The sequence below is a fragment of the Symphalangus syndactylus genome, chromosome 6 (assembly GCF_028878055.3).
Source record: "Symphalangus syndactylus isolate Jambi chromosome 6, NHGRI_mSymSyn1-v2.1_pri, whole genome shotgun sequence".
Classification (NCBI taxonomy): Eukaryota; Metazoa; Chordata; class Mammalia; order Primates; family Hylobatidae; genus Symphalangus; species Symphalangus syndactylus.
Genome location: NC_072428.2, coordinates 119,490,026 through 119,505,407, shown reverse-complemented (window position 1 = coordinate 119,505,407; position 15,382 = coordinate 119,490,026). Strand labels below are relative to the sequence as shown.

Here is a 15,382-nt window from a genome sequence, read left to right as displayed (position 1 = left end):
TTCTTTATTAACCTATCCTTTATCATTTCAAAGAAAATGAAATAATAAATCCAATTTTGTTTAAAAAGAAGTCCTCTAGGGCTAGGCCCAGTGGCTCACGCTTGTAATCCCAACACTTTGGGAGGCCAAGGCAGGAGGATCGCTTGAGCCCTGGAGTTCAAGACCAGCCCTGGGCAACATGGCAAAATGGAATGTCTGCAAAAATTTAAAAAATTAGCTGGGCATGGTGGCGTGCACCTGTCCAGGAGGATGAGGTGGGAGGATCACCTGAGCCCAAGGAGGGTGAGGCTGCAGTAAGCTGTGATTGTACCACTGTACTCCAGTCTGGGCAACAGAGTGAAACCCTGTCTCAAAAACGATGACAACAACAAACAACATACTGGTGACTGATACTAAAAGAGGTCAACCAACTTGAGATACTGTTGTTTTTATTACTTGAAGATTTCATTTAGTTGCACTACTTATAAACTTTTTTTTTTCTTGAAAATCAACAATAATCAGGGGCTGTCTGTGCTGCAGAGAATTAGAAGTGTTTCTGACGGGCAACACAATATAGTGAATGGTCAGTTACCTTTTCTGGGTCACCTTTCAGATATGATGAATGCTACAGACCAGCTCCTCAGAAAAATCCCCACGCTGGTTAAGTGGAGTTGGGATTCCAACCCAGGAAGCCTGATTCCAGAGCCTGGGCAGGTAAGCACTGTGCTCTGCTGCCTCTCGAAATTCTTTACCACACACAGCCCCTAGGCCCTGGGTGGTCTGACTCATGCCTGCCTCACAAGGCTTCAACCACACTGGCCTCCTTCCCATTTCCCATCTGCAAGTCCTTGCTTTCAATGTTTCTCAGTCTGAAATGCACTTCCCTTTGCTGACACCTAACTGCCTGTCAGTCACAACCTGCCTCCTAAGAGAAGCCTTCTCAGACCACCCAAACTAGCAGCAATCTGCTGTCCTCTCTCCATTACCTTCCCTCATTATTTTATTCAGAGCATCCAATGCTTTCTCAAATTATTTTACTTTATTATTGGTAGCTCTCCCCCACCACTGGATGAAAGCTCCTTCAGAAACAAACTCTTTTTTCCCCCCAATAAGCCTTTTGCACTCCTAAGAAGCAAACTCTTGCCTGCCTCGTACATAGTATCTACATAGGTTACATATATGTACTATATATTATAATTCCTCAATAATTGAATATTAAATGATCAAATGGTAAGTCATTTCTACCAGCTGTGTCTCACTTTCCACATGTGCCACACAAAGGAGTCAAATTAAAGTCTTTTCCTGGTCTTAACACTATGATAAAACAGTACAATAATACAGCAAAGCCATGTCTTAAAACCATCTTCCTTCATAGAAAAGCAGTGGGCCTGGATTCATTATGTTAAGATGCCCTCTGCTGGGACACATAAGCATTTCACAAAATATATTTTACAAACATTTCATGTGTTTTACCACTAAGACTTATTTTTAAATTCACCACTCCGGAAGTACACAGTGGACAATAACTGACAGTAATAAAGTTGTTCTTCATTGCATCTGTCTTCCTCTTCTTAAATACACCATATATTTAAAACGTAGTATTTTGGCCACTCCTCATCATTAATTTCTTGTCTAGCTTTTCTAAATACCTTCTAAGATCAGTATCTAATACCATACCCATTCAGGCATGGTTTATATGAAGTCTTCTCACCATGGTGCTAAATGTTCAATATAAATAGGAAAGTGAATGATATAAAATGTAGCCCAGCTTTAAGTCATTTAGTAGCCCAGAAAATTTTAAAACCTTAAATTGGATTAAGATGATCCAGGATTGCTAGTGCCCTCAGGCATCTGGCAGAAGCAAACAAAAATCCTTTCTAGAGGATGATAACATTACACTAGACCCCAAATTATTTCTAGAAATAATTTTCCAAACACAGCATCCAGTATTCATTGAAATATAATAGTACACTAAGAAAACGGCCAACGTGAACAAGAAATGACATTAACAACATGTAACAGAAACTTGAGAGAGAATTACCAGGTAAATTATAAAATTATTTGTTTAAAAGAAATTTTTTTCCACTATTGGAAACTGTTCAGTGCAAATCTGGGAGGAAACACACACACACACACACACACACACACACACTAGAAATTCTAAAACTGGAGGAAAAAAAACACTTGGTTAGTAGTTTTGGTTAAACTATTAACAATTACCAAAATTAATAAGTCAATGAACAGAGTTAGAAGCACCTTAATAAATGAAGAAAAAACAAAGAAAAGAGAACATAAAAAAGGCACCTTAAACACGGCTGATATGGTTTGGCTGTGTCCCCACCCAAATCTTATCTTGAATTGCACTCTCATAACTCCCACATGTTGTGGGAGGAACCTAGTGGGAGGTAACTGAATCATGGGGGCAGGTCTTTCCGGTGCTGTTCTTGTGACAGTGAATAAGTCTCATTAGGTCTGGGGGTTTAAAAAAGAGGAATTCTCCTGCACAAGCTCTCTCACTCTTTGCCTGCTGTTATCCATGTAAGACATGACTTGCTCCTCCTTGCCTTCTGCCATGATTGTGAGGCCTCCCTAGCCACATAGATCTGTAAGTCCACTGAAACCTCTTTGCTTCCCAGTCTTGAGTATGTCCTTATCAGCAGCGTGAAAATGGACTAATATAGTAAATTGGTACCAGGAGTGGGGTGCTGCTGAAAAGATACTTAAAATGTGGAAGTGAAATTGGAACTGGGTAATAGGCAGGGGATAGAACAGTTTGGAGGGCTCAAAAGAAGACGGGAAAATGTAGGAAAGTTTGGAACTTCCAAGAGACTTGACGAATGGCTTTGCCCAAAATGCTGATAGTGATATGGACAATAAAGTCCAGGTTGATGTGGTCTCAGTGGAAATGAGAAACTTGTTGGGAACTGGAGCAAAGGTGACTCTTGTTATGTTTCAGCAAAGAGACTGGTGGCATTTTGCCCCTGCCCTAGAGATTTGTGGAACTTTGAACTTGAGAGAAATGATTTAGGGTATCTGGCAGAAGAAATTTCTAAGCAGCAAAGCATTCAAGAGGTGACTTGGGTGCTGTTAAAGGCGTTGTTTTATAAGGGAAGGAAAACATGAAAGTTTGGAAAATTTGCAGCTTGATAATGCAATAGAAAAGAAAATCCCATTTTCTGAGGAAAAATTCAAGCTGGTTGCAGAAATTTGCATAAGCAAAAAGGAGACAAATGTTAATCCCCAAGACAATGGAAAAAATGTCTCCAGGGCATGTCAGAGGTCTTCACAGTAGCCCCTCCCATCATAGGCCTGGAGACCTAGGAGGTTTCAAGGGCTGGGCCCAGGGTCCCTGTGCTGTATGCAGCCTAGGGGCTTGGTGCCCTGCATCCCAGCTGCTCCAGCTGTGGCTGAAAGGGGCCAACCCAGAGCTCGGGCCATGGCTTCAGGGGCTGCAAGCCCCAAGCCTTAGCAGCTTCCACAAAGGTTTTGAACCTGCAAGTGTACAGAAGTCAAGGATTGAAGTTTGGGAACCTATGCCTGGATTTCAGAGGATGTATGAAAACGCCTGGATATCCAGGCAGAAGTTTGCCGCAGGGGCGGGGCCCTCATGGAGAACCTCTGCTAGGGCAGTGTGGAAGGGAAACATGGGGTTGGGTCGGAGACCCCACACAGAGTCCCTTCAGGGGCACTGCCTAGTGGAGCTGTGAGAAGAGGGCCACTGTCCTCCAGCCCCCAGAATGGTAGATCCACTGACAGCTTGCATCTTTTGCCTGGAAAAGCCACAGACACTCAACACCAGCCCATGGAAGCAACTGGGAGGCTGTACCCTGCAAAGCCACAGGGAGCAGAGCTGTCCAAGACCATGGGACCCCACCTCTTGTATCAGAATGACCTGGATGTGAGACATGGAGTCAAAGGAGATCATTTTGGAGCTTTAGGATTTGACTGCCCTGCTGGATTTTGGACTTGCATGGGACCTGTAGCCCTTTTATTTGGCCAATTTCTCCCATTTGGAATGCCTGAATTTACCCAATCCCTGTACCTCCACTGTATCTAGGAAGTAACTAACTTCCTTTTGATTTTACAGGCTCATAGGCAGAAGGGACTTGCCTTGTCTCAGATGAGACTTTGGACTGTGGACTTTTAAGTTAATGCTGAAATGAGTTAAGACTTTGGGGGACTGTTAGAAAGGCATGATTGGTTTTGAAATGTGAGGACATGAAATTTGGGGGGGCCAGGGGCAGAATGATATGGTTTGGCTCTATGTCCCCACTCAAATCTCATCTTGAATTGTACTCTCATAATTCCCACAGGTTGTGGGAAGGACCCAGCGGGAGGTAATTGAATCATGGGGGCAGATCTTTCCCATGCTGTTCTTGTGATAGTGAATAAGTCTCACAAGATCTGATGGTTTTAAAAGGAGGAGTTTCAATGCACAGGCTCTCTCTCTTTTTGCCTGCTGTCATCCATTTAAGATGTGACTTGCTCTTCCTTGCCTTCCACCATGATTTTGAGGCCTCCCCAGCCAGGTGGAATGTAAGTCCATTAAAACCTCTTTCTTCCCAGTCTTGGGTATCTCCTATCAGCAGCATGAAAACAGACTAATACAACAGCTGAAGAAGAAAATCACAAGCTGAAAGACAGAAGAAACTACACAGAAAGATGATACATACAGAACAGATGGTAAGAGACATACAAGTGAGGAAGACTAACAAGGTAACTGGAGCCATGGAATGAAAAGAGATGGAATGCAGCAGAAGCAAAATCTAGTGGCTAAAATTTCCCAGAATTGATGACATTAGTCCACACAGTCAAGATGTACAAAAAATCCTAAACAGAATAAATAAATAAAAATCAGAGCCAAATATATCACAAAAACTAAAGAGAAAAATCAGTTGGGTGGGGAGAGGGGGCAGGCCATGTGGGAGATAATCTTTGAAAGAGTAGTGGTTAGAATGAAATAGCTGAATTCTCAATAGCAATAATGGAATCCAGAAGACAGTGGAACAGTACCTTCAACATGAGGAAAGAATAACCACCAAGCTAGAATTCCATACTCTGTGAAAACATCCTTCAAGGTTGAAGTTTAAGTAAAAACATTCATGGACAAGCAAAAATAGAACTTGCTACTAGCAGATTCATGCTAAAGCAAATACTAAATGGTGTCTTTAGGTGGAAGAAAAACCATCTCAGGAGACCAGTTGGAGATGCAGGAAAATAAATGAGCATTATTTTTTAAATAAAAATATTGTTCGCTGGATGCGGTGGCTCACGCCTATAATCCCAGCACTCTGGGAGGCTGAGGTGGGTGGATCACCTGAGGTCAGGAGTTCAAGACCAGCCTGGCCAACAGGGTGAAACCCCATCTCTACTAAAAACACAAAAATTAGCTGGGCATGGTGGCACACCTGTAATCCCAGCTACTCGGGAGGCTGAGACAGAAGAGTTGCTCCAACGCAGGAGGCAGAAGCTGCAGTGAGCCAAGATTGTACCACTGCACTCCAGCCTGGGCGACGGAGTGAGACTCCATCTCAAAAAAAAAAAAAACAAAAAACAAAAAAAGTCCTGTGGTGTTTAAAATACAGTTGTCTCTTCAAATCCTCGTGAGATTGTTTCTAGCATCTTGATGTGCAGATGCTTAAGTCCCTGATAAAAAATGGTGTAGTATTTGCACGACCTATTCACGTCCTTCTGTATCATCTGTAGGTTACTAATACTAGTATTATAATACCTAATACAGTGTAAATACTATATAAATAGTTGTTATATTGTATTGGCCTTTTATTTGTATTATTTTTAATTGTTATATTGTTACTTTTTTTTTCCTAATACTTTTGATCAAATTGGTTGAACGTGCAGATGCGGAGCCCACAGATAAAGAGAGCCAACTGTATACCAAAAATGAATACAAAGGACAACAATAGCATATAGGATGGGCACATGAAATGCAAGTGTTCTATGAAATTTGTATTACCCTGTACAGGTTAAAAGTTCCAAGTACATACAACTTTTGCTTTTCCTTTTTTTTTTTTTTTTTTTTCAACTGGACACAGGCTCTCACTCTGTCACTCATGCTGTAGTGCAGTAGTGTAATCATAGCTCACTGCACCCTCAAACACCTGGGCTCAAGCGATCAGTCATCCCACCACAGCCTCCCAAGTAGTTGGGATTAGGGAGCATGTCACCACACCCAGCTAATTTTTTTTGGTAGAGATGGGATCGCATTACATTGCCCAGGCTGGTCTCAAACTCCTGGGCTTAAGTGATCCTCCCACCTTGGCCTCCCAAAGTGCTGGGATTACAGGTGTGAGCCACTGAGCCTAGTCAACATAAGACATTGATAAATAAAGGATGTATGTTACAATTTCTACAGGTATTGATAATAGTAGAAGCTTATAACTTTCAAACTAACAAGAAAAAAATGAAAAAATACAAAATTTTCAATCACTACAAAAGAAAACGCCAAGAAAGAGAGAAGTAAACAGAACAGGTAGGGCAAAGAGAAAGCATATAGAAAAGAAGGTAAATTTAAATCTAAATATGTGTCAGTGATTCTGTTTAATGTAATTGGAATAAATGCTTCAGTTTAAAGCCAAAATACAGGCAGAATAGACGAAAAAATAAAACCAAAGCCATAACACTGATAGTAAGTGATTCCAGACCTCAAGTCTCAGTATAATACAGGCTCAAGTTATAACTGCAAGGCTTAAAAAATTGTGATAAAGGCCAGGAATGGTAACTCACACCTGTAATGCCAGTAATTTAGGAGGCCAAGGCAGAAGGATTGCTTGAGCCCAGGAGTTTGGGGCCAGCCTGGGTAACACAGTGACATTTCTGTCTCTACAAAATATACAAAAATTAGCCAGATGTGGTGGTACATATCAGCAGTCCCAGCTACTCCAGAGGCTGAGATGGGAGAATCACTTGAACCCGGAAGATCGAGGCTGCAGTGAATCGTGATTGTGCCACTGCACCCCAGCCTGGGCAACAGAGTGAGACACTGTCTCCAAAAAAAAAAAAAAAAAAATTAAAGAAGAGTTTCTAATCCAAACATTACCTGCAGCTGCTAGATGAGCTGTCACCTCATCAGCTGCTGTGGAGTTGAGTATATCTGAGTCATCGTAAGAGGTGTCTTCGGGAGAAGAAGGTGAGTCTTCATCAGCACTCAGCATACTGTGCTCGGTGTAAGTAGCCACATGGACCTGCTGCACTTGCTGGGCCACTGCATGTGCTTCTATGGTAGCCATATGTTCAGTTTGGGTCACTCCGTGTTCCTCCATGAAGTTCTACTGTCAGACAAAAAAGAAAAAGAACAGGATTCAGTGTGTAAATGTAACACAATGTTTAAACTAAGAGATATTTTCTTCAAGAGCAGAGGAACCTTGACAAACTTCCAATTTCACTACTTACCGTGCCACACCAAGTCATAGGAAATGGGAAGCACCACTCAAATGTGACATAAAAATGACAGAGTGGTGTTCCTTACATGAAACCATTTTGATGGAAATTCACTGTACTAATTTTATACCTCAGATCACAAAACAACAGATACCCTTAATAATAAAAAGACATTCAAATATAACAATAAAAAGATACTTAAGACACCTCAGTGACTAGCATTTGGCCTTGTGGACATAAAAACACTTAGTAAATAAGTGAAATACTTAACATTTTCTTTGTATGTCAAAGACAAGTGAGAGTCAAATAACTTTTTTCCCAAAAATTCAAATTGGTCTTTCTGCTTATAAAACTGCTTCTTGAGGGCATGGCGGCATGTGCCTGTAGTCCCAGCACTTTGGGAGGCCCAGGCAGGTGGATCATCTGAGGTCAGGAGTTCGAGACCAGCCTGGCCAACATGGCAAAACCCTGTCTCTATTAAAAATACAAAAAAATTAGCCGGGCATGGTGGCGGGTGCCTGTAATCCCAGCTACTTGGGAGGCTGAGGCAGGAGAAGTGCTTGAACCCGGGAGGCAGAGGTTGCAGTGAGCCAAGGTTGTGCCATTGTACTCCAGCCTGGGCGACAGAGCAAGACTCTGTCTCAAAAACAAACTCCCCCCAGCCAAAAAAAAAAAAAAAAAAAAACTGTGCTTCTTGTAAACCCCAAAATGATACAGTAATTTATAAAGCAGTAAGGTTAAAAGTTGGCTCTTCTATCACACTTACAATCTCCACTCCTCCCCACCTCAGAAGTTCATTATATTTGAAAAATAAATTTGGAGCACACATATATAGATGTAAAATAAAAACACGTTCATATTGTACATATTGTTTGTCTTTTTCATATTACAATATATCTGGACATTGTTACATGTCAAAACATACAGATCTACCATATCTTTTTCAAACAGCTGCATAATACTTCATTATATGCATGTGTCATAATTTATATAACCAGTCACTTGCTGATCAAATATGCTGCCAAGTTTTTGCTATTATAAAATAAACATCAATGCAGTATAAAATGTGTCCTTGAATATAAAATTTTACATATTAGTTCCTCAAAAAAAATCAAAAATAGAAGTACCACATGATCCAGCTATTCCACTTGTGGATATATATGCCCAGAAGAAACTGAAAGTAGGATCTTGAATAGACATCTGTACACCCATGTTCATAGCAGCTTTATTTGCAACAGCCAAAATGTGGAAGCAACCCAAGTGACCATCGATGAATGCATGGGTAAAAAAATGTGGTATACACATACCACCTATTATTCAGTCTTAAAAAGGAAGAAAATGCTAATTAGAAAGAGGCGAATTTCCTCAACCTGATAAAGAACAGCTACAAAAAACCTACTATTAACATCATACTTAATTGTGAAAAACTAGAAGCTTTCCCATTAAGATTAGGAAGAAGGCTGGGCGAGGTGGCTCATGCCTATAATCCCAGCACTTTGGGAGGCCGAGGCAGGTGTATCACCTGAGGTAAGGAGTTCAGGACCAGCCTGGCCAACATGGAAAAACGCTGTCTCTACTAAAAATATAAAAATTAGCCCGGTGTGGTGGTACACATCTGTAATCCCAGCTACTCAGGAGGCTGAGGCAGAAGAATCGCTTGAACCCAGAAGGTGGAGGTTGCAGTGAGCTGAGATAATGCCACTACACCCCAGCCTAGGTGACCCAGCAACGGCGGGACTCTGTCTCAAAAAAAAAAAAAAAAAAAAAAAGATCAGGAGGAAGACAAGGAAATCTCCTCTCACCACTTCTTTTTAACATTGTACTGGAAGTCCTAACTAATGCAATAAGATTTTTAAAAAGAAATAAAGGGTACCCTGATTGGGAAGGAAGAAATAGAACTGTCTTTCTTCATCGATGACATGATTGTTGATGTAGAAAATCCAAAATAATCAATAAAAAAAACTCCTGGAACTAGTAAGTAAATACAGCAAGGTTGCAGGGACAAGGTTGTTTTCCTAAATACTAGAAATGAGTAAGTGGAATCTGAAATCAAAAACACAATACCATTTACATTTGCACAACCAAAAAGTGAAATACTGAGTAAGGTATAAATCTAACAAAATATGTACAAGATCTATATGAAAAAACAAAAACAAAACAAAACTCTGATGAAAGTAATCAAATAAAAACTAAATAAAGAGAGATATTCCATGTTCATGCATAGGAAGACACAATACTGTCAAGATGTCGGTTCTTTCAACCTGATCTCTAGATTCAACATTGTCCCAATCAAAATCCCAGCAAGTTATTTTGTGGATATCAACAAACTCACACTAAAGTTTACATGGAGAGGCAAAAGACCCAGAACAGCCAAAAAAAATACTGAAAGAACAAAATCAGAAGACTGATACCACACAACTTTAAGACTTACCATAAACCCACAGTAATCAAGATAGTATGGTATTGGTGAAACACCAGAGAAATAGACCAATGTAATGGAAGAGAAGGTCCAGAAATAGACCCACATAAATACAGCCAGCTCATCTCTGAGAAAGGAGCAAAGGCAAAAATTAGTTTGGCAAAGTCAGTCTTTTCAATGAATGGTGCTGGAACAAGTGAACAGTCACACATCAAAAAAATGAAATCTAGACACAGACCTTACGCCCTTCACAAAAACTGATACAAAATGGATCATAAACCTAAATGTAAAATGCAAAACCATAAAACTCCTATAAGATAACAGGAGAAAATCTAGTTGACCTTGGGTATGGCAATGACTTTTAAGATACAATGCCAAAGGCACAATCCATAAAAGCAAAAAATCGATAAGCTGGACTTCATTAAAACAAGAAACTTCTGCCCTGTGAAAGACACTGCCAAAAGAATGAGAAGACAGGACATAGACAGGGAGGAAATATTTGTAAAAGATGAATCAGAAGGACTGTTACCCAAAATAAGGAATTCTTAAAAACTCAATCGTAAGAAAATGAACCCAATTAAAAAAAGGGCAAAACACCTGAAGCAATCTCACCAAAGAAGATATATAGATGGTAAATAAGCATATGAAAAGATGCTGAACATCATATGTCATGGGATAATTACAAATTAAAACAGTGAGATATCACTACGCATCTATTTAAATATCTAAAACTCAACACTGCCAACACCAAACGCTGTTGAGGATGTGGAGCAACAGTAACTCTCATTCATTGCTGGTGGGAATGCAACATAGTACAGCCACTTTGGAAGACAGTGTGGCAGTCTGTTATAAAATTAAACATACTCTTACCATACAATCCAGCAATTACATGCCTTTGTATTTACCCAAAGGAGCTGAAAACTTACATCCACATAAAAACCTGCACATGGATGTTTATAATTTTATTCATAATTGCCCAAACTTGGAAGCACCAAAATGTCCTTCCATAGATGAATGGATAAATAAACTGTGGTACATCCAGACAACAGAATATCATTCAGCACTAAAAAGAAATGAGCTTTCAAGCTATGAGAAAATGTAGAAGAAGCTTAAATGCATATTGCTAAGTGAAAAAAGCCAATCTGAAAAGGCTACACACTTATGATTCCAATTACATGGCCTTCCGGAAAAGCAAAACTATGGGGATGGTAAAAAGATTAGAGGTTGCCAAGGATTGGGGGAAAGCAGGGATGAACAGGCAGAGCATTTTCAGGGCGGTGAAACTACTCTGTATGATACAATAATGGTGGATATGGGTTACACATTTGTTCAAATCCATAGAATGTACAATACCATGAGGGAACCCTAATGTAAACTATGGACTTTGGGTAATAATGATGTGTCAATGTGGGCTCATCAATTGGAACAAAATGTACCACTCTGGTGCAGGATGTTGATAGTGGGGGAGGCTGTGCAAGTGTAAGGGAGAGAAGTATATGGGAATTATCTGTATCTTCCACTCAATTTTGCTGTGAACTTAAAACTGCTATAAAAAAATAGTTTTATTTAAAACCAGTTTTTTAAAAAAGGAAATTCTGACTCATGCTACAACATGGATCAACCTTGAGGATATTCTGCTCAGTGAAATAAGCCAGCCACAAAAAAGAACAAATACTGTATGATTCTACTTATGTGAGGCACCTAGAGTAGTCAAATTCATAGAGACAGAAAGTAGACTATAGAGTTTCAGTTCTGCAAGATGAAGAGTTCTGGAGACTGGCTGCACAACAGTGTGAATGTACTTAACACTACTGAACTATATGCCTAAAAATGATTATGATGGTAAATTTATTGTTATGTATATTTTACAACTAACTTTTTTAAATTACCCTATATACCAGCATAATTTTTGTGCAAAGAAGTGACTAATCTGGCCAGGCGCGGCGGCTCACGCCTGTAATCCCAGCACTTTGGGAGGCCGAGGCAGGCAGATCACAAGGTCAGGAGATCGAGATCATCCTGGCTAACATGGTGAAACCCTGTCTCTACTAAAAAAATACAAAAAATTAGCCGGGAGTGGTGGCGGGCGCCTGCAGTCCCAGCTACTCGGGAGGCTGAGGGAGGAGAATGGCGTGAACCCGGAAGGTGGAGCTTGCAGTGAGCTGAGATGCGCCACTGCACTCCAGCCTGGGTGACAGAGCGAGACTCCATCTCAAAAAAAATAAATAAATAAAAATAAATTTTAAAAAAGGAAGAAGTGACTAATCTTACAGGAGAATAATAAAACCAGCCTGTATTATCTTTATTAAAAATCTTGTATATTATTTATTTTAAAAAATAAATTCTTTTAAAATAATAAACTCTTGAAGGTAAATTGCTGGGTCAAAAGGCATATATATTTTAAATTTTGATGTATATTGAAAAGCTGAGTACTTCAGTTGTACACTAACACTATCTCTACTTGTTATTAATACAAACCCACACGAACATATACACACATTTAAAATCTGACTATCATGTAACAGTATACAGCACTACACATCTGGAGTTTACCAAAAAATGTCAACCATATAGATATAGAAATATGACCTCTATGGCTGCATGTAAAAAGAACATAATTATTTATTTATGTAAAATTTTTCTCTTATTTTGTCCTACTCTACTATAGAAGTCTTTCTCCATCTTGAGATCTTTTGATTCTAAAATCCTTTGTTCCCTGAGTAACTGCTCTCTTAAACTAATCCTGCAATGTCTTTATTCTTTAGGTGATTTGTTTCTATGTAGATAATCAAATTTTCAATTTTCTGAGGTCTTTGAAAACACAGCAAAATGTGAACATTTGGAAAATCTGGGTAAAGGGTACATGAGAATTCTTTGTACTATTCTTGCAACTTTTCCCAAAGTCTGAAATTATGGCAAAATTAGAAAAGAATTTTTAAGCTACCTGATAAGCTACCCTTCCATATCCTGTTTTAAGTGAGTTTCAGAATATCCAAGGGAATATATCCTAGCCCCTAGATTTGTACTAATCTAAAACAATTTAACATACTAAGTCACACAATTGAATATAATATATGAGAGAAAGATGCCATTAAAATGCTATTTTTTCCATCCATTTCACTGTTCTTCGAGACAAACTGCTTAGGGCATTTTAGAATTCTGGGTACTTCAGAATTATTTTTAAATGATTTGGGATTAGATGGCACCTAACTGCTTTTCAAAGGGATTTGTAGGCTATGCACTTGGCATAATGGATTTCAATTCTTTGCTCCAGAATGTAGTTCACAGCATGAATCAATAGGGCTGTCTGCTTCACAGGCTTGCCATTTCTGCCCAGAGCCTCATCTCTTTCCACCTCTCTCCCTATCCCATTCTTTGGCCTCTCTGACCATTTTTTTTTTTTTTTTTGAGACAGAGTCTCACTCTGTTGCCCAGGCTGGAGGGCAGTGGTGTGATCTTGGCTCACTGCAACCTCTGCCTCCTGGGTTCAGGCAATTCTCGTGCCTCAGCCTCCCAAGTAGCTAGGATTACAAGTGCACCACCAAGCCCAGCTGATTTTTGTATTTTTAGCAGAGACGGGGTTTTACCATATTGGCCAGGCTGGTCTCAAACTCCTGACCTCAGGTGATCCACCTGCCTCGGTTTCTCAAAGTGCTGGGATTACAGGCTTGAGCCACCGCGCCTGGCCTCTCTAACCATTTTTATTCAGCACACTCTGTGAAAAGCAAAGGCAAAGGTATTTCTGACTTCTTTTAACTAGAGTGGGATACTTATGAATGATACTTACAATGTTTCCATAAGGCCGGGCGCGGTGGCTCACGCTTGTAATCCCAGCACTTTGGGAGGCCGAGGCGGGCGGATCACAAGGTCAGGAGATCGAGACCACGGTGAAACCCCGTCTCTACTAAAAAATACAAAAAATTAGCCGGGCGTGGTGGCGGGCGCCTGTAGTCCCAGCTACTCGGAGAGGCTGAGGCAGGAGAATGGCGTGAACCCGGGACGCGGAGCTTGCAGTGAGCCGAGATTGTGCCACTGCACTCCAGCCTGGGCGAAAGAGCAAGACTCCGTCTCAAAAAAAAAAAAAAAAAAAAAGTTTCCATAAAATCGTAAAGGAAGCAGGCTGGTTAATGCCAGATATGACTGATATGTCATATGACATATGACATATTGCTGGACATCATCAGACCTCACTCTCCCAAGTCAATTTAGTGAAGCATTTTAGCTTTCCTCCATGAGGAGTTAGATTCCCTGGATAGCTAAAGTGATGCGAACTGTCAATAGGTAAAAACATATTAAATATTCTCTATTTTATAAAACAGCACAGTCTATCACCAAGATATACAGAACCCCTGGACAAGTTACTTAACCTCTAAGCTACAATTCTATCATTTTTTTTTAAATGAAAAAAAAAATGACTACCTATTCTCAAAAGGATGATATGAGGATTAAATGAGATAACCCAGATAAAGTGAGGAACACAGTGCCCAGCAATAAGTGCCTGACATTAATTATGATGATGATGCCAGAATCTCTATGTCTTCCCGATTCTATCCTTCTTGACTCATTACTTGACTAGTCTCACAAGCACTGGGCCTCAATTTCTTCATTTCTAAATCAGACAGTCATCTCTGAGGATAGTTTTCTTAACTGTGTGTAAGAGACTGAATCAGGCATCTAAAAAGCCCTATATTAACTCCAGCAACTGAAATATTGTTCTCCTAGACATAAAATAAGGAAACTATAGGAAACCAAGTCCCCTAGCATAATTTCACAACAGTGCACAAAATGAAGAGGCAGCAGATGGACTTGACAGTGATTCCTCTGAACTGATACAAAAGGTAAGATGAAAGCGCCGGCAACACATAATGACCTGTGACTCAACACCACATTCAAATAAAACAGCATACCTATCACCCAGAGCCAGTGGTGTTCAGCAGATTAGTCAATACTTCATTTAAAAAAAAAAAAGAAAAAAGAAAAAACAATTCCCCCAACAGTAACTTAACATGGTAACAATTTCACTAAAATCTTTCTTACCCTGGATCATCACCTGGGGTGCAATATATTCTTCATCTAAAGGTCCTTCTTGGCCGGACACAGTGGCTCACACTCGTAATCCCAGCACTTTGGGAGGCCAAGGTGGGAGGATCGCTTACGTCTAGGAGTTCAAGACAAGCCTGGGCAACGTAGGGAGACCCCGTCTCTACAAAAAATGAAAAATTAGCTGGGCACGATGGCACATGCCTATAGTCCCAGCTACTCAGGAGGCTAAGGCAAGAGGATTGCTTGAGCCTGGGAGGACAAGGCTTCAGTGAGCCAAGATCGCGCCACTGCACTCCTGTGTGACAGAGTGAGACCCTCTCTCTTAAAAAAAAAAATTAAATTAAAAAGTCCTTCTTTATTATATAAACTACAAGAGGTTGGGGTAGGGGTAATCTGGTACAGAAGAGCTCCTACTTTTGTTCCTCTAGGCCAGTAATGGGTGGGTTAGTGGAAGAAAACACAGAAAAAGATTGTCTTGGCCCAGAGCACCCTGGTACTTGTAGTCAATAATACCTAAGGAGCTACTGGAATTTGAAGGAAATG

At 40.2% G+C, this 15,382-nt stretch overlaps 1 protein-coding gene across 15 annotated transcripts in view; it reads right to left on the bottom strand.

Annotated features, from left to right (window-relative positions):
• Positions 1-15,382, bottom strand: part of NRF1 (nuclear respiratory factor 1) — a 152,186-nt gene that overhangs the window by 98,257 nt on the left and 38,547 nt on the right. For 8 of the 15 annotated variants that reach the window (XM_055283989.1, XM_055283991.1, XM_055283994.2 and 5 more), the window contains one exon: positions 7,037-7,268. In XM_055283989.1, the coding sequence (XP_055139964.1) occupies positions 7,037-7,259 (223 nt within the window). In that variant the 5' untranslated portion in view covers positions 7,260-7,268. Of the gene's footprint in view, positions 1-7,036; positions 7,269-13,583; positions 13,701-14,833; positions 15,000-15,382 lie in introns of all 15 variants that reach the window. The other 7 variants (XM_063641618.1, XM_055283993.1, XM_063641628.1 and 4 more) reach the window with 3 other exon arrangements.